The 26,898-nt window shown below is 39.9% G+C and overlaps 1 protein-coding gene across 3 annotated transcripts; it reads left to right on the top strand.

The window, feature by feature from the left end:
* The first annotated feature begins 1,144 nt into the window (after positions 1-1,144).
* On the top strand, positions 1,145-25,423 carry PLA2G4F (phospholipase A2 group IVF). Of its 3 annotated transcripts, none has more exons than XM_069015977.1 (20): positions 1,145-1,255; positions 5,565-5,637; positions 6,942-7,078; positions 8,401-8,529; positions 9,975-10,015; positions 10,600-10,642; positions 11,827-11,893; positions 12,182-12,351; positions 14,026-14,139; positions 14,653-14,690; positions 15,616-15,751; positions 16,462-16,598; positions 17,694-17,916; positions 18,471-18,585; positions 19,767-19,904; positions 20,379-20,486; positions 21,388-21,582; positions 21,916-22,082; positions 23,116-23,302; positions 24,542-25,423. In XM_069015977.1, the coding sequence occupies exons 1-20, from the start codon at positions 1,145-1,147 to the stop codon at positions 24,769-24,771; spliced, it is 2,559 nt and encodes an 852-aa protein (XP_068872078.1). In that variant the 3' UTR covers positions 24,772-25,423. The 3 variants fall into 3 exon arrangements, with proteins under 3 accessions (XP_068872078.1, XP_068872077.1, XP_068872080.1); XM_069015976.1 differs by having other exon boundaries at positions 17,685-17,916; XM_069015979.1 differs by lacking the exon at positions 24,542-25,423 and having other exon boundaries at positions 21,945-22,082; positions 23,116-23,199.
* The last annotated feature ends 1,475 nt before the right edge of the window (positions 25,424-26,898 follow it).

The following is a 26,898-nucleotide window of genomic DNA, read 5'->3' as shown; positions in this document are numbered from 1 at the left end:
CCATTTAGTAGGACACGAGAGCTTCATGGCAGTGGGTGGCTGTTTCACAATGGCATTATGTTTGCATTTTGCCCATGTTGACTCTTCGTTTTGTGAATTCACCACCTAGTGCTGACTTGTTTGTGTTTGAAATGTCCAAGCTTATACTTTTATTAATTTTCTTAAATTCTAGTCTGGTGACTTACACTAATGACAGGAAATGATTAAGGAATGGGACCTTGCTGAGAATGTGTCACATTCTCATGTTTGCATGGAGCTAATGACATGCTGCATTACTGGCTTTCATACATTTTCTGCCACTTCAATTGTTGTAACACTAAAGTTTGGTACTTGGTCTGCAATTTCAGTTCATAAATTTCGGCTCTTTGATAAAAGGCTCCAGCAGGACAACTGTCAGCAGGTGCTAATAAGCTAATCACTTTTAGTAAACTCTTTCCTTCACTACTTAATTATTTTTTAAGGCATGATAGACCCCTAAAAAAATCTGTTCTGTCTCTTGTACAATTTTTTGAGAACCCTTGGTGGAAAAATCAAGACTGTACTACATGTAAATGAGGAAAAATGGGAGACTTGTGCAGGCCACTCATAGTGAGAGGGGAGATATGGTGGGGAATTGATATTCCCTGAGGCATCTTGTGGCAGACCAAACTGTGGTGTTGCTGCTGTGGCCTCCCTGAAACTGAACAGCTGCAGTCAGTGACAAATTTGATTTTACTTCAAGCCAGATTCTTTCTATTTAAAAATATTGGTAGATTGTGCTGAAGCTCTGGAAAGGGTTTAAAATGGCCATAGTTGTACATCAGGTTGCTGGAACTCTCCAAGAAAATCTGGACTGGGGATTTTGATGTCACGGCTGGATCACAAAGCAGTGCTTCCTCCTCCCCAGGGCTTCCCAGTTTGGTGCTGCTTCGCTGCCCTTATCTTGTAGCAATATTGGAAAAACCTGCCAGCGAGGTTTTGAGCTGGCTTGTTTGGCAAGTGTGGGCCACACCTCCGCTTCTCACAGCTGGAGCACAGCCCAGCCCTGCGCAAAACTTCAGATGAGCCTGTGGCAAAGAGCGCTTCGCAGCCCGGCGTCCGGGGACTCTCCTTCTTCTCCGGGTTTCCCTGTCAGATTTTCTGCAGACGGCAGGACGTTTCTCCCATGTTCCATGAGGTGCTGCGGGGCCCATTTCCACCCCGAGTGCTGCCTTTTCTGGCAGCGGTGCTTTTCCAAAGGAAGGAGAGGAAAGAGACTGGGTTCTATCATTGGCGGGTAAGGCAATTCGCGGTGCTGTCTTTGAGATGGCATTCCTTAGCTGATGTGCTTGGGAGTGCCTTCCTGTTGCTGCACGTGGGGAAAACCAGTCCTGCATTGCACAGGAATTAAAATATTTATTGTTATCTGGACTTTTCCCTTAATGATAATGGAGATTTCAGACTTTTATTAAATTTAGGGTCTGCGTGAGGAAATCCAGAGCAGGTCTGTGTTTTGTCAGGTTTTGGGGAGCAGAATGACGCTAATGCCAAGTACTTTTTTGGGGGGAGAGTACAGAATACTCTTTTCATCAGTAGAGACAAACTCATGCTTATGTGTTTTCTTGCAAAATATCCTTGATTACAGTTGCCTTCTTTTCTCCTTTCTATCTTGTCCTACAGAGATTAATGATCTGAAGTAGACAAAGACTAATGATGGCTTCAGCTCCCGTTCATAATGCAGTGCAACCACAACAGATAAAGTGGTTTTGACGTGTTTGTCCCTGGAGTGAAACGGTTTCATTGTATAGGATGATTGGGCCAATAATGTCAATTTTGTCTTAAGATAAATGTTTGTGAAGGAGCCTTTGGCTGGAGATTCGATCTATAAGCTGATCACCCTTGTTGTGTCCTATCATGCCAACCCCTCAATATAATACTTAAAACTGAGGTGACCATTAGTTGTCACAAGACAACTTGCTGCTTGTATACCTTTCTGCACTTCTGCTTGCTGTGTGAGAAAAATTATCTTTTTGACTTTTTAATATTATTGTTTAGTACTTGGGAGATCAGGTTAGAAGAGACTCGTGCTAGCCTCCATTAACCTGCAAGCCACTGGATATATTTTTCCTCAAGCACTCACTATTTAAATAAAAAAATAATTAACATTGCTTATAAAAATTTTGCTGGCCGTAGGGAGAGATTTTTGTATTGACTAACTGATAGTAATTGAGCAAGGGGTGGGGCAGCAGATCAGCCTTTTGGCTTTGTAGGTGAATTTAACATGATCAGATCTCTAATTTTCTACAGTTTAGCCTCAGTTTCGCTTCTAAAGGCAAATGACAATAAACTGAGAGTGAGCCTGGTGTTTGCCACTGCTGTTGTGTTACTGAGCTGCTGGCGCTGCTCATCTCCTGGCTAACTGTAAATCCTGCCTGCTAGAAGGCTGTGGTTCTTAGGCTCCTTTCATGATTGCAGATGCATACTCCTGAGGGAGGAGGGACAGTGTAAGGGGTGCCTAGGAAAGTCAGGGGTTTGCTTTGGGGTTTAAAGGCAAACTTGTGATGCTTTGGCCACAAGGATGGGCAGCAGTGTTTCTTTGGGAGCAGGAACAAGATGGGGAGAAAGTGCTCCACTGGTAAACTGGACATTTCTTTGAGCTACCTGATTTTCCCAGTAGCTGCGAACACGAAATATGTCTTAGAAGTTATGTTTTTATTTGCTCTGACAACTTTTTTGTAATGAGTCTGGCAGGCCTATGGTGAGTCCTCTGCATGCACTGAGAGCTGTGGAGTGGATCCCAGCGCTTACATGCCACTGTATAAGGGCAGGTATCCTGGACTATATGAAAGTAAAGACTACTTGGTCCTGTAGCTGGAATGAGTTGTTTTACAGTCACTTCCTGCTGCATCAGCATCTTCAGTTTAGATGAAAGGTACAGACAGTTGTAAATTAAGTATGTGAAAATTCAGCCTTGTACCATCATTTTAGGATTTAAAGGGGGCTTTTCTTTTTTTGCTTTAGATGCACTCCTGAGCTCTGGAAAAGCAGTGATTCTGAAAAATCATTAAAATGCAAAGCAGAAGTTAGTTGCTTGCATCAGTCACATACATTGGTGTGCTGTCATGTATGCTGGTACAGGCAGAGCTGTCATCATTATTCCTTGCCCACTTCCCATACAGATTTCTTGCCTGCCTTTTCCCTGATCATTCAGATAGAGCATAGCTGATACTCCCATGCTTCCTTACTCTGTGAGCTTACCTGGCAACACTCTGTGACCTTGCTGTGCCTTTGCTGAAAAATAAGTGCAAACAGTGTAAGAGAAGGTTCTGGCATAACTGATGGCACAGGCTTGGGAGCACAGTGGAATTTCTGTGGAGTCATATGCCCTTAAATTATGATCTGGGTGTGGAAAATGTATCCTCATCTGTGTAACGACTGGCTGCAAATCAAAGGTGTTAGAGACATTTGGAAAGGACTTTTTTCTTGAGCATGTAAGTACATTTTTGACAGATGGTGTGCCATAAAAGAGGGATAGGCTATCTTCATGGTGCTCTGTGTTCCCTCTGCTGATAGTGTCTGATTTCCAGCTGATAGCCAGGCTATATGAGTGAGGATTGCTTTCACAGCCATGGGGGTGTAATTAAGTAGCTTCATGTCTCAACAAATTGAAGAGTTGCAGCAACTTTAGGAAGCTGGTGAGAATAACATACGCAATCTTGAATTTCTCTCTGTAATCCATTCACTCTGTAATCCACTTGATGAAGTGGAAAGGTGGTCAGCCTTTGCCTGAGAAACTAGTGTCAGGGATCGAATAAAAGAAAGGTGATTAGGAAAGGTTTAAAGAGGAAAAACTAGCATCTGAAGGGTGGAACTCATGGTGAAATTCGATGTGAAGGCATGTCTTGTTCACAGAAACAAATAAAGGAATGAGCATCTTCAATATGTCAATTCTGCAAGTAAGTGGCCCTTAAGATTAGTAATAACTGGATTTTATTTGCACAAGTTTAATTGGTATCTGTGTGTGAGATATCTTAGGTGACTCATGTAGTTTTTGCTCTTTGCTTGTTGGTCAGGGTGAATGGTTCTTACTTAATACAAAAATGTTCAGTATACTATGTATGCCTTGGTTTTGTTGTGTTGTTCAAAGCCTGTTTTGCAAAAGCTGGCAAGTATCTCCAAGAGATGAAAAATAAGGAAAACTCACCAAGGATGTGACTGCTTAACAAACGTAGTATAATTGTATTTATCAGATAAGGAACATTCGAGAAGAGTTTAACAAATCAGGATTCACTGGATTCTATGACATCCCAGTTAGTGATATGCAGTGCCTACATTTTTTATATAATATTTCAAGAATAATAGAATTAAATAATGGTTTGGGTTGGACAGGACCTCGGACATCATTTGGTTCCAACCCCCTTGTCACAGGCAGGGACACCTTCTGCTAGACCAGGTTTCTCAGAGCTTCATCCAACCTGGATTTGAACACTTCCAGGAATGGGGTATTCACAGTTTCTCTGGGCAACCTCTTCCAGTGCATCATTTTTCAATCTGCAGTATTTTGTTGTAAGTGAAGATCCTGTTGAATTTAATTGTAAGTGAATACTTAGCGTATCTAAAATTAAATTTTGGTCTCAAGCCAGCCATGTTGAAATTACGAATGTGAAGTAATGAACATTTGTGCAAAGCATTTTGAAAATGTGATTTAAGAATAGGAAAAGTTCTTAACTGGCCAGGATTGTGTCATAACTGATGAAAATGAGGCAGAATCCCATTCTGTTCCTGAGCCTTATAGAATTACTTCTGTGCAGTCTCTGTACTAAATGACCTCAAGCTGTTCTCTTTTGCCCCCTGCCCTCCCCCCACTTCTCCTTCATGATATTCTAGGATCTAGTCAGACTTTTTTTTCCACTTCAAGTCCTGACATGTAGATACTAATACTACTTTCTAAAAATAATCTCCCAGAAGCTTTCAGGAGTAAGGATTACATTTTTATCTATGCTGGTAAAGTGACATGCATATTTAGAGTGCTGATACCAGTAACAGTCCAGAATGAAAATGGATTTAAATTTTGTTGTTTCTTACTCAAACTGCCATAAAGTGTTTTGGCAAGAAAATGTTTTGTTTTGGAGTTTTTTTCTCATTGTAAACAGCATATACCTTCTATGACTTCAGACCCTGCTGTTACGATTCTTGCCACGTCTGCTTTTACTCAAGCATTACTGTGCCCTTGGCCAGTACTCTTAAACTAGCTGTCGTGAATGTATTTGAGCAACTTTAGCTCACCAAGAATATACTAACAAAGCAATTAAAAACTGATCTATAATTAGAGGAATTCCTAAATAAGGACCTTGTTTTCTGAAGTCCATGAGGAGTTACTGTAAGACATCCCTCATTGCGTTGCTGAAAGGGAATTGAGTTTCCTTCTAGGCTCCTTTAGTCGTCCTCCAGGACACTGAAAGTGTCACATGTGTTCCTAAACTGATTCATTAATATCTTGTTTTGGGCTGGCTGGTTCTGATCCATTTCTCTGGTCTAATACTAGTGTAGTTACAGAATAGGCATTGCAATTGAGCTAAATGCTGAGCTTGTTTCTCTCTTTTCAGCGGGAAAAGCACCCTTATTACAACCTAACAGTAAAAGTCCTCCGAGCCAGAAACATCAAGGGTACAGATGTGTGTAAGTATTTACTCAAGGTATTACAAAAACATGTCGGTTCCTCGATGCATACCTCTAGCACAGAGAGCATTGTGGGAAGCCTCTTCCCTATGCACATTGCACTGCCTTTGTGTCTCAACAAAAGCTTCTCATGGAAAGCATTATATCTATAACATAAAGAATATTATATCACATCACATCAATTTTAAAACTTTATGTGAGGCCAGTCTGCAGATTAAGCAGTTGCAGAACAAGATCAAATAAGTCCTGGAAGTGTTTTGCTTCCCTGCTCCTTTACCTGTTCTACTGTGGCCCATTCTGTATCCCTTTCTCTGGATTCAGCCTTCTGGTTATGGCAAGTTTCACCCTGACTTCTGCTGAACAGTCTTCCTGAACCTGGAAGTAGAAATCTTTAATTCCAGCTTTCAAAGGTTTATTTTCTCAGTTGTAGCAGTGCTTTATTTCATGTACCTTCTATTTGTTTGTCATTGCAGACTCCAAAGGAAGTAGGTGGTTGACTGATAAACTGCTTTTTATCTCTTCCTGGTTTTGATAGTATGGTATATATTCCCTTCCATTTACACACCTGTGTAAAGATCTCAGGGCTGAATGGGGCATTTGGATCTTTGAAAGTCATTTATATTAAATTACTTCAGATTAAATCGAGTAAGGTAGTCTGCCTTAAGTTTATATCTGGTATCCAACATCAAACTACTTGGAATGCCAAATAGCTGTTCAGGGAACAGAAAACCCTCCTGAGAGGCTGAGGGCCAGAATTATGCTGTGAAGAGTTCTTCTCTATGTCCTGTCTGTTCAGCTGGAGTGAAGAATGGTCCCCATACTTGCTTTGTTGAAGGGGCCCTAAATGGAAGAAAGAAGGACTCTCGGACAACCATTTATTTTCAGGGAATGGAAACAGTCAGCCCAGCTCCTGGCCAGAATAAACCAAGGGTATAGGAGTGGTGGATGTTGTCATGTTGGACTTTACTAGGCTTAGGCTCTTTCAGTGGTGCCCAGTGACAGGACAAGAAGCAATGGGTCTGGTATCAGCAGTAATCTTTTTTTAAAAGTTGATCTTCCTCATTTTAAATAGTATCCTTTTTTATTAAGGGATTTATGATTTGGATGAACCAGAAAAAAGAAATATAGGCACCTAATACTCAATTTCCTTCTGTTTAAAGACATTTACTTCATTAAAGTATTTTGCTTTAGAAGTCCAGCCTTAAATTTGCACTTTTCTATGATGCAATCAGATCTAGAAAATGAGGGAAGGAGTATGTTTGAATAAAGTTTTTCTGGTGCCTGTCTCTCACTCTCTGCTCTAGTGTCCAAGGCAGACTGCTATGTGGAACTAAAGCTGCCCACTGCATCTCCCAGAGTCTCCCGAACTCAGGTTGTTGACAACTCTGAGAACCCAGAATGGAATGAAACTTTCCAGTACAGGATCCATAGCGCTGTCAAGGTAAGGACACTTTGTGGAGCCGGCTGGACTAGTTGTGTTTTTGTACTGGCTTCCTTTTGATACTGCCTTCCTTGGATACTTGTGTTTTTGTACTGGCTTCAAAACCAAGGCTTCTTTATTACCCTCAAAACTAGTGTTGCTTGTAAGGTGTCAGTTGTCCTCAGTGGTACAAAAAGCTGTACTGTGCATGTCCAGTGATACAAACTGCTGTGGTTAACTGCACTCTCATGTAAATTGCAGCTGGAATTTTCCATAAACGTCCTTGTGATGCAGCTCGGAAAGGGAAGTTATGGCACTACCTGGTGGAGTTCAAGGAAATTCCTTGATTAAGCAAGTTTCTATTTCATGTTTGCTGCTTCTTTCACAGGAGCTAAATTTCTACTCACTGCCACTTAGTTCATTCAGTCAAGTTTTTCCATCAGTTCCTATGATTGAGAAAACCAAATTCACACTCTTGGATAGAGACTGTACATCTACTATCTATGTAGGACCTAATACAGTATTTTTAATAATTGTCATCATTCATTCTCAAAGTAGACACTAATGGTAGGGGGGAGGAAACTGTACTTTAAGAGATCAGTTTTAGTGGGGCACTATTGCTTTGAATAACATCCCAGGCTTTGGAATAAGGTGTCTGTTAACAGGAAAATATCCCCCTCACTGGAGTACACTTGGTGTACTTCAGTACCATTTGTCACCATTTTGGTTGGTGACAAATGTGGAATGGTAGTTGACTTGACTGGTAAGAAAACTGAAAGCTAAACATCAGAGTGTGGGATCGTTTTCTTTCCCTCCAGGCTCATGAGACCTCAGCCTGGTTACTGCTGGAGACTGCCAGCACAATTCTAAGTTCAGTCTTGTCTCCTTGAGAACTAGTTGCTGCAAGACTATTATTTGGGTGCCGTATGCCCTCATTGTGTATATTTCAGTTTCTCTTGAATTTACCAGCTCTGAGACAGTGCTGAGCAGGAAGCAATTGGTCCCTATGACATCCTGGACTGAGTCATCCTGAAAGAGTGGAAACTGCTATTGCTTCCTCAGGCGAATCTGTGCGTGGAGCTTGTGGAGAATACTGCCACGGTTCAGCTGGGGCCTCCCTCTAGCTGGGAAGCTGAGAAAATACTTTGGCTAAAGGGTGTCAACTAGGAGCATTTTTTGCTTAACTATGCTGTAAGCCCTGCTGAGAGTACTTGATTTTCCTCAGGACTGGGAAAGGGGAAGGGTGTTGATTAATGCACAAAGTGTCTATTGTATACAGCTACCCAGGTTTGTCAGTGTTTCTGCCCCTTCCTCTTAGGCTTCTTGTTTCTGTTTGCTTTTAGAACATTCTGGAGTTGACCCTCTATGATAAGGATGTCCTTGTGAGTGATGAGCTCACCTCTATTGTCTTTGATGTGGGGGGCATGAAGCCGGGTCAGCCCCTGCTGCGCACCTTCAGGTTGAACCCCGAGGTGAGTCCCTGGCTCAGCTGGGAGTGGCTGCAGCTCATCACTGCACAAATCTGGCAGTGCCTGCTGTTGGATTTATCTGTGTTGGAGAAGACAGAAGGGAAAAATGAATCAATGACTGATGACAGCACATATGGTTTTACTGTCAACTGAGGTGTTTCCAAGTTCTTTAGTAACTTTATGTGTGTGTTTTCCACAGTCTTTGGGATGCTCCAGCTAAATAGAATTTGGGATTACTGCTGTCTTTCAGAAATGTTAAAACATCTTTAAATGGGATTAGTTTTTCATGAGACTTAGAGGAGCATAAGCTGGTTTTAAAATGAAAGGCATTTGCAGTCCATAATCATTGTGGGGACTGCCTTATTTAGTTTTTCATCATCAGTTTGCAAAAACCAAGTTCATTGCTGCAAAGGTTACCACTATATCTAATAAGTAAAAAGCCTGAGAGAAGCTTTTTTCATCGGGATTATGTTTAGTACATTTAACCTCTGCTTCATGTGGATGACACTGGTGTGTATCAGCTGCTCTCAAGCCCTGTGCCCCTGTTTATGGACTTAGAAGACAGCCTGTTTTACATGGGTAAAGCCACATCACCAGACTGATCTATTTTGTAATGCCACAAACACATTGCTACAATAGGTCTGGGTTAAAGGTGAGCTAATGATGTGTTTTCTTGAGAAACTGGGGTTCAGCACTGCTGGTGTGGTCAGAAGCAGACTAACTGGTGTGCAGTTCACAGGGAGGTGTTGGACAGTGCCACAGGCACTCCAAATGATCTATGATCATGGAAAGAGGCTTAGTAACTCCCTTGTTCCCACTAACTCTGTCCATTTGCTGAATGCTTAAGTCATCTTGATCTGTAGTTAAGGGACTGAAAATTTCAACTTCCCCAAAGAAAATAACCCAAATTGGCTTCTACTTTGTTATTTTAAAAGCTGTGTTAGGTCTGATATCAAATATTTGCTGTATGCTATGGGAGGAGAAAAGACTTTGGCTGGAACAAAGTCTGTAGAGGACAAAGACAGCGAGGAGCTAAGAGTGCAGGCTGCTGAAATAGGAAACGGGAGGAAGCCCAAAGCCTCACGCAGAAGCTGTTTGCAGAGATGGTGCTGCAGTGGTTCTTGAGCCAGAGGAGGATTTGTTCTCTCATTAGCAGAGTAATGGATCTGAGAGCAAACTCTCACTTCTGTGTGCTTTTGTCTTCAAATATAGGTGTGTCTGGCCATATAGGACGTGTCCAGAGGGAGAGGGGTGTTTAAATAACAAAAACGAAAGGCTAAATTTAACCATTTCAAATTTTAGCTGGAGCTTTTATAAAAGGGAGAAACCCTGTTATTTTAACAGGAGGTTACTATAACTATGTAACAGGAGAAAATCTCAATCTCTTGGAAAAATGTCTCATATATTCAGGATCAAGGGTCACCAATGTCTGACTTTTATTTTCAAAGGCTAATGAAGAGCTGGATGTAGAGTTTTACTTGGAGAAATGGTGAGTCTTACCTGAAGAGCTGAATGAACTTGTGCTCTGCAGATATGTTGTCAGTTGCATTTTCTGTGCAGGGACAGCCCATAAAAAGGCTAATGCTTTATAGTTCTCTGTGGTGTTTGAGTTGATTCACTAATGGCTGACCGAAAGTATCCTTAATGCTCCAGATACCAAAATTTTGGGGTACCAAAAAAGAAATAAAATTTTGCTGGACTTCATGGGAAGTAAGTGAACACTTAATGGATTAGTTATTTAGGAGGGGAAAGTTTTCAGTTAACCTTGCAAAATACACAAATGAATATTTTATCGATCTGATAGTCTATCTAAGTTCAGTTTTTCTCTAGGTTATCAAAATAACTGAGATGGGGAGATCTTATAGAACATGCTTATATTTGCAGATGAATTTTTTTCTTCAGTTTTTCCCAGCCCCCATTATTTTGTGAAGGGAAATATACTTGGTGTTTGTCTGCATCTCCCACACTGAGGACCTTTTCACCCCACTGCTTATTCAGCCAATTAGTTTGTGAAGTAGGATGAAGCAAAATTAAAACCAGTCATCACTTACAATAAATCTCTTGCTTTCACAGCTCAGATGCCCCTACAGAGGTACTGACCAATGGAGTCCTTGTGGTGAGTACATGGAAGCGAGAATTATGTGTGTTGTGATTTACTCCTGAAGATAAGTTTTTGGTAGCAAGAGGAGAAGGATTGTTGAGAGTTACAATCCTGCTTCCAAATAGCTCCTATTCTCTCCAGGATCTACCTCTCTCTTTTTTAAAAATTTGTTGGTATAAAAATCTTCCTCCGTTTTTAAACTTGATACCAACTTACAGAAAGGTGCAGGGTTTTTTTTTGAGGTCTTTGTTTGTTTGTTTGTTTGTTTCCCTGTAAGGCTGCTATAAAAATTGTAAAAAATGTCTTTAGGAGGCAAGTGAGTCTTGACAATTGTACTGTGTTTTCTAGCCTAGACCCTGGCCAGGCAGAGTCCCTCTTGTTTTAACACATATTATTTCTAAGCTTTTATCAATGCCATTGTTAAGTAGGGGATCACTCCCTGTTCTTTTTGGTTAATCAATCTAAGAAAATCAGTGTGTTATACATTAAAAATACAGATGTTACTGCCTCTTTTCTCCCTTGAAGGAAAAGGGACTGGAGTCATGTTTTTTTGTAAGAAGAAAAGGATAATGGTTGCAATGTAGAGTTTCAAATTTTTTCTCCTGAAAAATTGGTGGCATTTAACAACACAGTTCTGAAAACTATTTCATAGGAAGGAAGCTTTTGTGTTCCAATTTCCCTTAGAAAATCAGTCTTATATTCAAGCCGTGGAGTAGTTTCTTATCTTTTAGGGGAATTGTGGCCAATTAAATATCTCATCTACTGTCCTAGAGGGTAAGCTGATGGCTCAGTGGTGTAAGAGACTGAATTTCATGAGGACATAGACAAGGTGGGACAGAAATTTATGAAGTACTTGCTTGGATCTGAACAGATTCTGAATAGGTACTCATGCATACATTAATAAAAATTAAAAAACCAGAAAAAACCCAAGGTGTAACTTGTAACTATGAAGTATTGCTTGTATAAAAAACCCCCCAGTACCTGAACGAAAAGGGTGGTTTTTATTTTGGAACAAGAGCAAATAATCCTGTCCTACTGAAACAAAACTTGGTCTTTATTTGAAATAACAAAACAATGCTTAATGTTTTTTTGAACAGCTTGCAGCTGTAAACCTACAACTAATGTAGCAGGTGAATTAAACTTCAACAAAGAAGTGAGCTAGAAGTTGTATAACCAGAGCTGGTTTCTTTTTTTCACAGGTTCATCCTTGCTTGACACTGCAAGGCACTGTCAACAAAGAGGAAAACACAAAAGAGAAACAGCAAGGTAGGGCTGCTTGGAGAGTTTAAGTCAGCACTACTCTTCAACATGTTTGTTCCTTGAGAGAGAGGGGAGACTTGATTCTCTGTCTATACAGTGCATTTCAACTTACTGACTACAATATTGACTTTTAAAGTAATTTTGCTTTTACTTTTCAATAATTAATAATATTGGGTATTTTCTACTGGGTACCACACAATAAAGTTTTTGCTTGTGTTTTCATAGTCTCAGCTACACTTAATAAGTACATGATTTTCAAAAAATGGCTCCTAAACATCTTTTTGTAATGCGCAGGATGCTGTGAGGTCAAGGTGTCTGTCCCAGGGGCATATCAAAAGCAGTTGTCTATTCCTTGGACACCAGACAATGAGAAGGATTATGGAACCTCATTTGTCTTTCATGTGGATAAGGAAATGTGTCCAGAACTACAAGTGGAGCTGGAGCAAACCATATCTGTCCTACAGGTAAGCATCCATGCTGATTCCACAAAGTTTACAGAGAGAGAAGTTTTTCTCTATCATTGTTTTTTACATGCTACTATTTTTTGTTTGTTTGTTTTAAAAATGTCAGACTGTGCATTGGATCTTTGACATTGTATAAGGAGGTGAAATTACCTTAAGAGTATGCCCTCCCCAAAATTTTAACACCTGTTCAAACTCAGGGATTAAAAAAATCTGACTCTGCACATGCTTGCTACATGAAGACAACTTTCATCTTTTTAGGTGCTCTAGAGGAAGTCTTTTCTATTAGAAACTTGTAGATCAGTTGCCACTTGCAGAGTTTTATTTAGCTTTGTCTGTTTCTTTGCAGTTTCTCCAGGTACCCATGTAGTGACTGAATATTCACTCTCCAAAAATGACAGCAAGGAAACTCTTTATTCTATGACATTTTTTATCCCCACAGCAGTTGGGGTAGCATGATTGCACATGGTGATCTTGACTACTCTAGAGGCAGCTGTGGAGAAGAGGACACAAAGAAGGATATGGAAGAATAGCTTTGCCAGGGGGTTTGTTAGGCAGCAAACATGAGCAGAAGAGAGAGAGCTGGACTTGAGTGGTGAAAAACTCAGAGCCAGGCAGGCAAAAACACTGTAGAAGTCAACCATGGAGATTGCCCCATGTGGTGAACCTCAGCCAAACCACCCTGGTAACTAGGAGAACATACTCCTTCAACAGCTGGCATAGAGCACACAAGTCTTCAGTCTTTTCTCTCTTATCAGATGTAGGATAGTGCCAAGAATGTGGTAGTGTTGCTTGCCCTGCACCTAAATGCATGTCATGCAAGTTAGGAAGAGGAGAGTGAGCTTAGAGGGACATTGGACTCAGGACAGCAGTTACTGGTCTGAAGACACCTGTGGGTAGTTCCTGGTTTGACTTCAGTTTGTGGTGTGAGAAGGGTGACAGCCCATTTTTTCTCTAAGGTGCAGTGTCCTCCTGAGGACTGAGCCCTCTGTTTGGTGTGGGGGCTCCAGCACAGCTGGAGGCTCTGTGTTACCCTCTGATAGGAGGGGTTTTCAGTATCCCTCTTTACATTTAGGAGTCTGCACAGAGCTCTGTATTAAGAGATCTTACCAATTGCTACATGGCAGAAAACTCAAACATTTCCTGGCAAACTTTAATTTACTCTGCTTTTGAAGACTCTTTAAAAATTACATGCTGCCACATGTCCCTGAGGAGATTATCTTATTTCCTATTTTGTGGTGTTTTTTATGTATGTCTAATAATGTTGCCTTTTTTGGTATCTTTCCCAAATCTTGCTTTGAAGACGGAACACAAGTTTGTTTGTGAGTTTTCTGACGCATGCCAGAACACAGCTATTCGTGGGGGAAATTTTGTACTTGAAGATTTTTTGGTTGTGACAGACAGGTATATTAAAAAAACCCAGTAACAACAAACAAATAAAACCCCCCTAAAACTAAACCAACCCAAACAACAAAAACAACAAAGAAACTGTTTGAGTGGAAGAAATACCCCTGCAAAGACCTGTCAAGCAGAAAGCAGGATGCCCTTGAAAAGCCTTGGACTTTTCATAAAGATTTAGCTATAGTGATATTAAGAATTGCTTGCTGTTTTGACACATGGAAGTCATAACTTTCACTTTTTTCTGTGAATCTCAAATAAGATTTTGGTTTTTGTTAGGATGGCGTGAACCCTGATATTGAAAAGCATACTACAGTTCTGGGACTGGGGACTGTACCAGTTAATTCCCTTCCTATTGGAGAAAAAGTTGATAGAATCGTTTCTTTGGGAGAGGTAATGTCAATATTTTGCTCTTGCTTTAACATGCATGAGATAACCTTTTCCTCCATTGCCTTTAGGTGTCTGGAAAGTTAGGCAACATGGGATTCTCAGGAGTGCTGTTTTTTTGGATGTCTAGAATGAAGTAATGAGATTACCCAGTGAAATTCTTCCAAATATGTTTTCATGGTTGGGTCTTGCAAAATAAAGTATAAAGTTCATCACTTTCCAAAGCAAAAAGCCTTTTCAGGGTGTGAAAGAAAAATATCAGAGGAGGAAAAAAGCAGGACACTTGTAGAAGAAATAATTTTCACACTGCTCTCTGAGTATGTTTTTGCTTTCTGCGGAGACCAATAAAAATGTCTGAAATAGGTGCAAGGGAAAGGTGTTCCAGAGATACAGTTTTGTGGGTGAGGGTGCTGTCAGTCTGGATAGTAAATGGTGACTCTGTTGATGTCATAACCTCCATTTTGTAGTTCCACCTGTGTAATTGCTATCAATTGCAAGATGTGTTCTCTCTTTTCACAGGGAAGAAGTTTGGATATGAGTTTGGAAATTGAAGAGAGGTGAGTGGGAACCCCAAATTCCTTTGAAAATCAGGAAAGGCCTTTATTCTCATAGTAAAGGAACTGAGTGACTCTCCTTGCTGTTCTGGGAAGGTCTGTTCATTGATCTCTTGGGACAGATTAAAGAAAAATATCTTTGATTATTTTTCTTCTGAAGGCTGCGACTCTTCACTCTGCAGATACTGTCTAATGGACTGGTGTTAATCCTGCTGAGATCTGTACAAATTTTGTGTTCCTAATACTTAAATGTAAAATAGCTGTTGGTGTAAATATTAAGTAGTTTTGTCAGGCACAGATATTTCCCAGAATATGTACAGTGGTGTACTGACAGATAGGAAAGGACATCTCTGTGTGTGAAGAGCTTGAACTACAAAATAGATAAAGGGTGCAAGAAAGGAGTAAAAAGGAAAAATTACAGAAAACCAAGCAGTTGGCTTGTAAGTTGATAGGGTCATTTGGTATCCAGTCATCAACTGAAGATCCTACTCCTGTTTTACAAACTCATAAGAAGTTAATTGGTATTCAGTTGTCCCCTTCCACCTCTTGAGTTCAGAAACTTCTGTTTTAAAATGCTCTGCCCCTCATTTCACTGTTCATGTCGATCCAGTGATTTCAGTTGCTCCTCATACAATCTTCTTCACCAAGAGTCTTTTCTTCCTTTGTGAAATTCCTGAAGCTTAATCTGAGTACTGTTTGACAGAAGCTTTGAATTTAAACATTAAAGGAGAAATACAATATGGAGAATTTTAATTTTTAATTCCAAAACTTGTTGTACAAAATAACTGATGTATACTCTAAAATTTCACCTGAGAGTGTGATCCAATTCAGATCAGCACCTAGACTGTGTGTTCATAAAAATTGGTTTTCCATGCTGATTACAAATCCTCCAAATTTTCAAGGTGTTTTTTCTTAACTTCTATTTCAGCACTTGGGATCTTGATATACGTCTGGGTTTTGATCTCTGTAAGGAGGAGAGAGAATTTTTGGACAAAAGGAAGAAAGTAGTTTCTGAGGCACTGAGGAAGACTCTCGGCTTAAAAGAATCCCCTCCAAAAGATGAGGTATTGGGCCCAGTGCTGTGGTGAGATTGGTAGAATCCTTTACACTTGGCTGATAATTAGGCAGTGCAGGAATCCTTGCCTGTAACCAACAGAAAACATGGTTTTCATTCACTATAATGTGAGATACATCCCCGGTACATTTCAGTTCTGGAGTCTCAAATGTTGTTATATTTCTTAAATTTTGAAGGGGATGTGTATGTTGTGGAACACAAAATGCTAAAATTTCAGAATGTAAGTACTTTACTTGAACTCTTGTATCTTGGGCTTTGGGCTTGGAATTGTGATGGGAAAGTCTGTTTCAGAATGTTTAAAATGAAACTCACACCACAGGAATAGATTCTTAATTGCTTATTTGAGGATACTTACATCTACATAGCCTGATACGTTGCTCGGTGGTATTTGGCTGCTGTTTTAAGAATAATTGCCTCTTAAATGTGTATTGTATGAAAGTAAATGTGTGATAATATACATAACAATTTCAGTAAGCCACTGTCCCTAAGATGACCCCTCTATGCTTTATAGTAAGCAATATATTTCAATTACAAAATAGAGAAAAAAGTTATGAAATCAAGCCTGAAATTGAAATGTAAATAAAAGTAGAGATTTTTATCTTGATTTTTTTATTCAAATGAGGCTGAAATTGGATTAGTTCTGCAATTTATTGGCAATCAGAAGTCTGTGGTTGTGACTCCTGAGTTTGCTGTCTGCAGGTTCCCGTCATAGCGGTACTGGGGTCTGGAGGTGGGATGAGAGCACTGACATCGTTCTATGGCAGTCTAGCTGGGCTGCAGCAGCTGGGCCTTCTGGATGCTGCTATATACCTGTGTGGGATTTCTGGCTCTACTTGGTAAGCTACATGCAGTGTTGATTCAGAAACTTAGAGGTGAAGGTAGTAGCACTGATGCAAAATAGAGCCAAAATTACATTTGTGCCATCTGTAGGCAGACAGCAAGTCAAGTATTTTACCAGTTTACACCTGTGAGTTCTGCTGGTGATCCTGAGCAGTCTAAGAGATTCATGTCCAACCCATACAGCTACTGGCTAAATTTATGAATCTGCTGCTTGTGCAAGTCTGACAATTGAATATTAGCATGTATTACACGAATGAAACTTTTGTGTATTACTTCAGAGCACTCAAAGAGCCTTCCTCATTCCCCTGCTCTTGCTGAGAAGATAACTGAGGTGGTGCAAGTTGCTGGAAGCATGTCCATGCAGGCCACTATGCCCTCACCTTCCAAAATGGTGTAAGTGGCTGAAGAGAGGCAGAGCACTGTCTTGCCCTTTGGTGGACTGGAGCAATGTGCTGCAATATTAGACGTGGCTAGAATGTTTCAGTCGCTTGGTTCTTGGAGTTTGTGATGAAGTCATCCCTTGTTTTTGGAAACAATTTCATAGAGGAGTTGTGCAACCTGACAGTATCCTGAAGGAAGGAATCCTTCCTTCCAGAGCTTTGTGTGGTAAATTAACCCCTCTGTGCCTGATTCTCCACCCCTTTTGATTCAGAGACACTTCCACAGAAATGTAGGCATCTGTTTGGATGGATAGTCAATGGTCCAAACTAGCTGCTCCTTTAATCAGACCTGTGTTCTGACGAAGGCTATGACCTCTACTGCTGCATGCTGCACCCTTGCTATCAGCCAGCCTATCATGGTTGTTATGTTCTGGAGTTAACATATGTTTATGAACTGGTTCATGGGTGCTACCGTAGCTAGCATGGCTTCCTGGAACATCCTTAGAAGGGAGGTTAGCAATCAGAATGAAGATGTCCTGTAGGTGTCAGGGTTTTCAGCACATTTTAGAGTTCAAAGATCCTTTATTTATGAATTCTTTACTCTTCTTTTAGCTAGACTTCTCAAGGGCTGCAGCAGTAATTACAACTAGCTAAAATTATTGTTTACGCAAGGGTCTTTATTACTGATGATATTAATAAAAGCATTTTCAGGTGTTTATCGACATTGTATCAAGACCCTGACTGGTCACAGAAAGACCTTCAAGATGCAATCAGAAGAGCTCAGAGTACTGTGTCCAGCAGCAAAGCAGGGGCATTTTCCCCAGAACGACTGAAATACTATTTTAAGGAGCTGAATGCGATGGAGATCAGTGGACGGAAGGTTTCCTTTACAGATTTGTGGGGCCTTATTGTGGAATATTTCCTACAACAGAAGGTAAAAGAGTTCATGTTTGAATGTTTACTGCTGCGTCTCTTTCAAGTGGGAATCTACCCACACACATGTTTAGAGTCAAGAAACCAAATACTCTCCACCTTTGCGAGCTGTTTTGGTATAAGCAGTGCTGTGGAATAAACATAGTATCTTCTTTAGGAAAGAATTTTTAATTCATATGGATCAGTGTTATAGAAAAATACAGAGTTTATTTGGAAAGATTCTTATTAAATTAATAGCTTTTGTACTGGGCAGGTTAAACCTGACAGAATGATGTGGTTTTGCAGAATGAAGTTACTGTGCAGTATTTTCTATGTAATTGAGATTGGAAATTAGAAGGGTAACTAGTTTATTAATAACATTAAACGTTCTAAATATGCAGCTGCAGAAATATTTTGGACAAATCTAAGCATATGTCTGAACAGTGGAGGGGAAAAGGGATTTTGAATTAGTAGTGTTGTTAATCAGAAATGCTAAGCAACAGCTTCCAGTTATCAAAGTATGGGTACAGAACTTACCTGACTTGAGTGTGCTCCTCCTTCCTTGCTTGTGTCCAGGAAGATCCATCAAAGCTGTCTGATCAGCAAGAAGCAGTGAAATGGGCTCAGAACCCTTATCCTATCTATGCAGCTGTCAATGTGAGACCTAATATGAGCAGTGGTGACTTTGCAGGTATGGACATGGAAATTTATTTTTGTTTGCTAAAGTCCATAAATTCCTTTCATCAGTTCCTTGGGTAGTGAGCAGATGATAACAGGAGATACAGCTCAAGCAGCAGTTGGTACTGCAAGAGGCAATAGGAGACTGATTGGCAGAGTATTATCATTCTGATAGCAAATGTCTTAATTGTGGCTAAAATGCAGAAATGAGATTCAGAACTGTTGGCCACTCCATGTTTTTCTAGAAACTGCCTGAGATTTTCAGGAGCTGAGAAGGTTCCTGTAATACATGTATCTCTGTCTGAATCAAGGAATTAGAGTCCTTGGTGGTAAGGAAACCACTTTCTTCTATAATCTCAGACATAATATTTGTGCAGGATTCGTGTAAAGTGATGGATTGGCCACCTTGTAGTATGCATCATCAAAATTGTATGTTTTAGTGGCCTGAGTTCTTACCGTAAAAATATGAAGACCAGTCCTTCATTGAAACTTTAAACATGATGCAACAAGTGGGGAGAGATGAGTGAGACAGGAACACAAATGCTTGTGTCCATCTGTGTACCAGTATGGGATTTGTTTGTTTGTTTTATTCGGGAGGAGTGTGTGTGTATGGCAGTGAATTCAATTTGATCCAACCTGCCAGAGTTCAAGAAGCATTTGGATAATGCTTGCAGACACATGCTGTGTTTTGTCAAGTTGTTCTGTGCAGGCCCAGGAGTTAGACTGGATGACCCTTCTTTTTCAGCTCTCTGTGGAAATCTTTCAAGCATGAGGGGACACTTTGATAAGCAGACAATGAAGTCTGACACAGTGGGTCAATGGAGTTTTCAAGTCAGTACTGTAGGAGTTTCTGGGAAATGGTAGGCAGTGCAAAGAAAAGCTGAGAAAAATAATGTAGCTTCCACTTTGGATGGAAAGGGAGCCATCAAAATGGTTTAAAGTAAAAGTAGAATAGGCAGGTTATCTCCATAGTAACAAAGTCAAGATGGAGCAAGACGGAATTAAAGCCTTCGTGAGAGTTTTTGTTAATCATATGTACATAGAGGCTAGAGAAGAGGGGCAGGGAAATCCATAGTGATTGTGAAAAGTGGAGGGAGAGTTGCTTCTTTCTCCCTTGTGTGAACAGATATCAGGTAAATATTTTCACTCATGTTTACCCTGAGATGAGTAAATATCCTGTTGGCTTGTTCTTAGAATGGTGTGAGTTCACTCCCTATGAAGTTGGATTTCGCAAATACGGAGCTTTTGTTCGAACAGAGGATTTTGACAGTGAGTTCTTCATGGGACGGCTTGTCCAGAAACATCCAGAGCCCAGGATTTGTTTTCTACAAGGTATGATCTTATGGTAATGCTTAAATTTTCATTTAAGGAGATGGAAAGGAACTTTGCTGCTTTGGGGACTTATGAATGCAAGTCCATGCCTTTTTTCCCTTCCAAAAGAACTTGAAGAAGTGAAATATGTCAAATCTTTCTCCAGAGCTTTAGGTGTTGGTTCATAATGTTACAGTCTGATGTCCTGAGTCTGCAAGATGACTCTGTTGTAGCTGCCTGTCAAGAATGTCTGCTGTCGGTCTTCCTGTTCTCTTGCTGTATTTTCTATGCTTTTCTCTTGGAAAAATTTCTGCATTATATTGTAACATCATAATTTGTCATGTGATTAATGCCAAGATTTTAACTCAAACTGTTAGAATAGTAGGGATCAAATGGCAGCCCTCTCCCATGAAAAATGGCAGCTGAATTACAGGCCTTCTGGTTATACCATGAAAAACCTTTTGAGTGTTAAATTCTGCCACATTTTCCCTGCAGGAATGTGGGGCAGTGCCTTTGCTGCAAGCTTGGATGATATCTGCCTGAAGGTGGTTGGTATAGGACTGAGCTTTCTAGATTCTTTCAAAGATGTTATCAAAGTTGTAGGTAAGAACATCCATGAAAATAGTTGGATTTTTCAAAAGATTGCTGGTTTTGTAGTGATCACAGATATGATGTAAAAGTGTGCTGTATGTAGTTTTCAAGATTAGCACAAAGGGTGGATTGGGACACATCTTTTTTACTGTGTGTTATTCCCATTGATCATACTTACAGTGAAGAGAGAAATTGTTTCTTTAGTACACTTTGTCTTCCTTTTTTTAAAAAGAATTTGTTTCTGACTTTGAGTATAAATTTGGGCTAGTTCTGGGAGCTGTCTTAAACCCATTGAAGTGCAGGCATCGTAATCCTGAGAAGAGGAGGAATAGAAGCTGGATTGCTAAGCAGGAGGTGGAAAAAGAGGCTTTCAGTTTCCCCCTGCTTTTTGTAATATTGGATAAGATGGTTGTATGTTTATGAATTGATCTCCATTTGTTCATTGCAGAGAAAAAGAAGTGTTTTAGAGGCTGAGACTTGTTCATGTGCATAGTTACAACCTTACAGTAAATAGCGGAAGAGGAGATTTTTTTTTCCCTCTGCCTTTCCAGCCTTGGTTCCCCCACCACACCCCACCCCACCCTTTTTGGTTTTGTGTAATATAAATGCTATTGTGTGTGGTTGACTGATGTCTTATGTGACAGAAGTGGTTGTCACTTGGTAGCAAGTGTTTCTTTGTGTGGGTTTGAAATTAATAGGGCAATGCTTCATGAGTAATGCTCTTCCTGTTAAACAGGGCTAGTAAATCACCCAGCTATGGAATATGCAACTCATTTAAATTTCATTACAATACCCTTATTAGAGGACAAATTCAGCCTTAGGACAACTGTCTAAATGTTGTAGGAAAAGGTCTGATTGAAATGTTGGAGCTGGCATTTTGTGTATGTTCTGCATCCTTCTGTGACTGCTGCAGATGACTGCCGAAGATTCCATTTCCGAGACCCAGCACGACTGAAGACTCGCTTGGTTATACCTGGGGGCCCCTTGCTACAAATTTTTCAGGATTTCTTCAAGTCCCGGGTCACATGTGGAGAGACCTTCAACTTCATGAAGGGATTGTATCTTCATAAAGATTATGTTAACATCAAGAAATTTGTGACTTGGAGAGGTAAATGAGTCTATACGTATCTGACTATCATAAAATATTAACACACTATGTAATATCCCAATGTCATGGAACATAAGGGAGCTTGACTTAGTTCTGCTGAAGCCAGGGAATATATCCCTTCCTACACCGTAGCAAAAACTTAGATGAACTGTATTTGTTCTGTCATTTAAGGCAAGATCATCATCAGACTTTCCAGGTCTGTCTCAGATGAAGGTGCATGTTGGAATGTCTTTTTTCTTCTTATACCACTTATAGGAGCTTTGTTTATTTCTTCTACAAAGACATGTGTAATGAATCAATATAGTTACTTGTGTACCTTGGAGTGTCTTACAGGTACTCACCTGGATGCATTTCCCAACCAGCTGACTCCCATGGAAGAGAGCTTGTATTTAGTGGATGGTGGCTTTTCTATCAACTCTCCCTTTCCTTTGGTACTTCAGCCAGAGAGGGATGTGGATGTTATCTTGTCATTCAATTTTTCCTGGGAAGCTCCATTTGAGGTGAGAGATGTAGCTCAGCATTATGACTGAACATAAAAGCACAGAATCATGTTCACAATGGCAGCAGATCAGTTGAAGTTGAATACAGACACTAATGGACAAATGAATGAAAATAAATCCTTACGTCTTTCATGGAATCACAGAATGGTTTGGGTTGGAAAGGACATAAGGACCATCTCACTCCAACCCTCCTGCCACGGGTGGGGACACCTTCCACTGGACCAGTTTGCTTAAAGCCCTTTCCACCCTGGCCTTGAACACTTCCAGGGATGGGGAGTCCACAACTTCTCTGGGCAACCTGTTCCAGTGCCTCACCACCCTCACAGTGAAAAATTTCTTCCTAATATCTAAACCAAACCTACCCTCCTTCAGCTTAAGTATATTTCCCCCTTGTCCTATCACTACATGCCCTTGTGAAAAGTCACTCTCCAGCTCTTGTAAGCCTCTTTTAGTACTGGAAGGCATTGTAAGGTCTCCTTACCGCCTTCTCTTCTCCAGGCTGAACAGCCCACCTCTCTTGGCCTGTCTTCCTATGAAAGGACATTTCAAACGTTATTTTGCTATGCTTTTTCCTGTGAAGGTCCTGAGAAAATAGAAAGTTGACAACTGTAGGAACATTCAAAAATTTTCAGAAGCCTAAACAGATTGCTAAGTAAAATAAGAGGATTTGTTTGGTCCATAAGATCATTGTTACTTAGATATATGCTTCTAAAGAAAGTGGCTATTGGTGATTTTCTTCATGCAAACAAGTTATATTCTGTATATACAAGTGTTCATTTTTAAGTGCAAAAACGTCAAGGTGAGTAGGTTTAGAGTAGGAAAGGATAAAAAATTTCAGCTGCAATCTGTTGATGTTTGTTGCAGTTCTGCTCTTCATTCTTCTTTATTACCACCCAGAGAAATTGTTTCTGGTGATTTGAAGCTGAGTTTCTGTCTTTTTTTTTAAAGTCTCTTCCCCTTTGAGGACTGTAGTTAGATGATCTTAGAAGTGTTGCTGGTGTTCTACTGCAATTATCTATTTTCCTGATAACAGGTTTTAGAGCTGACTCAGAAATACTGTGAGGAGCAGGAAATTCCTTTTCCGAAAATCAAATTTAGTGAGGAAGATGAAAAGAAGCCAAAAGAGTGTTACATGTTTGTGGATGATGATAATCCGAGGGCTCCTATTGTACTGCATTTCCCACTGGTGAATGACACCTTCCAGAAATACAAAGCTCCAGGTAAGAAGGCTGCATTTTAAAGCATTCTTCTAACAATTGTTTGTGTGTGCTGATGGAAAATTCAGTGAAGGCAGTCCTTTTTTCATTCTTCTTAATATTACTCTGTAATTATTAAATTGTTATTTACATTTAAGGCAGAATCAGTTTCCACTAGTTTTTTTGAAGCACAGGATGAGAGAAGAGGCTTACAAACCCGGCCCCTCCTCCCCACCCCCTGCTATCCAAAGTCTGGAAGAATCAGAATTAGTCTAAATTTTGGTTCTTTCTGAACCTTTCTGCCCTGATACCTGATTCTATTACTTCTGATTACTCTGAATATATGGGAAAAGACTATTAATCAAATTAAATAAGAAGATAATTTGTTTTTTGAATATGAATAAACCACTAAGCAGTGACGTGTTGGGGACCAATATGTGTCAGATCATGTAACTCAGTGTTAAGTGGCCTGTGCCCTTGTAGTATGAGATAACTGATAAATGATCCTTGCTTCATTTAATGTGATTAAAATAGACTTTAAGACCCCCCTCAGTCTATGAAGCAACAGGGAGACCTTTAAGAAGACACAGGCAAAAATCAATGTCCTTTTTCTTCCATGTGGGGAGGAAACAGCATCCTGAACAAGACCTTTGTAATAGGTAGAAAAGAACATGCAGGACTGGTGGAGGGGGATGTGAGGCATGCTGTTAATTTTATCTGTGTTAATGCTGTAGTGATTGCCTGGCCCTGGCTGCATATCCTCATTGACAATAAAGTGTTTCGGTGAGCTAGGCTTGAATGTGACTCAAGACTGCTATTTCTATGGCAGCAACAAGCAAAAGTGTCTGTAGTAAACTACTTTAATGTTGATCTTTCGAGACTGGTATTTAAGTGGCAGGGTGCTGCTAAGATCAGTTGAACTCAAGGTGTGACCTTTATTTCAGTGTAGAATAGCACTTCCAAGAAGAATTGAGCTTTATATTTCCTATTTTGAGCATAATAATTGCGGATGAACTAAACATTTTATCACAATGAAAATGTATTTTAGTACTGTATTTTGGTGGAAATGGAAAGGGTAATAATACCTTGACTTCAGCCTGAAAATATTTTGGAAGGAGCTGAAATATCTGAGGAGGAGCTTTGGAGGAAAAGTTAAGTTTCAACAGAATTATCTGTGATATCCTCCTAGCAGAATTCAACTAAAATCATTCTACCCCAGCAGAAGGATTTTTGTGATTTTTTTTTCTTTCTTTCTTGCTGCAGGAGTTGAACGTGAGTCAGAAGAAGAGAAATCCTTTGGTGACTTCATCATTGAGTCAAAAGATTCCCCTTACCGTACACTAAATTTCACCTTTGAGCCTTATGATTTCAGCAGATTAGTGGAAGTGAATCGCTACAACATTCTGAACAACAAGGACACTCTCCTCAAAACCCTAAACTTGGCTCTGCAAAGGAGGAAGTTGAAGAAAGTCATCAATAAGTCAAATGCATGAGCAGTTTCTAGGGCTGAGGATTCAGAGAGGCAGCAGTGTACAAAAGCCGTGAGATTCAAGACAGAATACTGAAAGTGAATAGCTGGAAACTGTCCTCTTGGAGAGGGAGTAGCACACCTGCTGACACTGAAAACTCCTTCCAGCTTATGTGCTCTGATGAAAACTCAAGGGATGTACAGTACTACATAGATGTTGCTTCCTCGTGTGGGGGAGAGTGAGGAATTACCTAGCTCAGTATCTCAAGTGACAGTGGCTGATTCCAGATGATTTGGGAGGTGTATTCAAACTGCTCAAGCATCTGGAGAATAATCTTCCAGACTTTACTGAGTGATGCACTTTTTTTTGTCGAAGGTGTGTTGGTGTTCAAGAAAACAGATTCCTTCTGTACTTTTATCTCTTGCTTTTGAACCTCACGAACCTTTATGATTCACATAATCTTACACAGAACTCCACAGATAAAAATTACACACTGAGAGAGAAAATGTCTCCTTTTGCTTTCAAGTTGCTACTGGCTGATGCCCATGTACTTTCAGGACTGAACAGTCATTACCTGCTTTCCATTTCGCCATTCACGGTTTCAGTTTCCTTCCTACCCTTCTCAAGGATTTTAGTGGCTTTTAGTCTTCCAGAAATTCAATACTGAGTAGCTTATTTTGGTAAACAATTTGTTTTTGAATTAATAAATAAATAAAAATAAATGGTTTTTATATTTGACAATAAAAGCACATTGTGGGATTTTGTTACTACTTCCTACAGTTTGATCATCATGAGATGATGAAAATGCCGTAAGTTGCACCTTCCTCTTTCTGTGTAAGAGGAAGGAAGGCTCCTTTGGAGGGTTTGAGTTAGATATCTTTTCCTTACACTTCAGCTTGTAATTCACCCAGACCGTTGTTGAAGGAATTTTTGTGTCTATGTAATTTAGAAACGTCAACAGTCATGAATGTGAATTAATAACAACTTATGAATGTGAATTAATAAAGTAATGTCAGATGCTGCTGTGCAGTGGGATGGGATTCACCTTACCTTGCATAAAGCCCACAGGAAAGTACTGAATTATGCAGTTGAAAAATATGTAATGCAGAATAGTGGCAAGCAAGCACTGTTACTTTTATGGCTTTTACATCGAACTGAATGTACCGATTCTGTATTTAAAACTGAGGACAGGAGGTTTGTCTTATGAAAGGATGTAAGGGCTTATAGACGGGTATGATTCTTTATACATTTTTTTATGTGTTCCTCTTTTCATAAATATTAGTTTTGCTCACATGCTCTTCACAGTTTTTCCTAAGTACACTTGTCAGAGACAACTATGTTGACAGCTTGTGGGTGAAAAATCAGGGGCTGAGCCAAGAAAGAAAACCTCATATTTACTGTTTACTACAGACCACCCAATCAAGGGGAGGATGAGCAAGATAATACCAGTTACTTCCTAAAGAATCTTAAAAATGTGGAAAACTCATTTAAACTGATAAATCAAAAGTGACAAAGTTTCCAAGGTCAAGAACTGTGGTTTTTGCAATCTTAGTAAGAGTTGGGAGTTGTGCTGGTGAATTCAATTGACTCACACTGGAATCACAATCACCTTGCTTTAACTGTCCCTACAATAGAATAATTTTAAAAAGAGTTTATAAAAACCTTTGGGTTTTAAGGTGGACTAAGTGAATTAACCAGGTGCTTCAGCCTCTGATCTGGTCAACTGTGATTACCCTAGAAAAAGAGCACACTGCCTGCATCTGCAAGACCAAGTACTCACATCAACAGGTACTACAGATAAAGTAGTCTTCCATTTGTGGGGTTGCTAGATTGTCAGGGATAAAGCTCATTTTTCGTTCACAATCATACGGATTTCTTTTCCTCTGCAGATGATGACCATGTTCTAAGTGAGTGATAAGCTTCTCTAGCTGAAGCTTCTTTTCAGCTAAGTGCTTAGCAACTAAGATCTTGCAAAAGTTCACTTGCTGTTGATGCTGTTGTATAAGGAAACAATTGTTTAATTTTTTCAAAGAAAATACTTTGGAAGATTTTTATAATAATTTCTGTTTTGGATTTTTGAATCCTGAAGTAGTGAAGGAACAACATAAAATGGCTAACAGGATATCATTCTCTCATAAGAAAACAGGGACT

This window comes from Aphelocoma coerulescens, chromosome 5, assembly GCF_041296385.1.
Source record: "Aphelocoma coerulescens isolate FSJ_1873_10779 chromosome 5, UR_Acoe_1.0, whole genome shotgun sequence".
NCBI lineage: Eukaryota > Metazoa > Chordata > Aves > Passeriformes > Corvidae > Aphelocoma > Aphelocoma coerulescens.
The sequence above is the reverse complement of the archived record's forward strand: the minus strand, read 5'-3'. Positions and strand labels throughout refer to the sequence as shown.

Bases quoted from the DNA above. Each gene is read 5' to 3' on its own strand.
- PLA2G4F (XM_069015976.1), top strand. From the start codon at position 1,145: ATGTTCCATGAGGTGCTGCGGGGCCCATTTCCACCCCGAGTGCTGCCT. The intron at 1,256-5,564 runs GTAAGGCAATTC...CTCTCTTTTCAG, and splicing joins CTGGGTTCTATCATTGGCGG to CGGGAAAAGCACCCTTATTA. The intron at 12,352-14,025 runs GTAAGCATCCAT...GGTTTTTGTTAG, and splicing joins AAACCATATCTGTCCTACAG to GATGGCGTGAACCCTGATAT.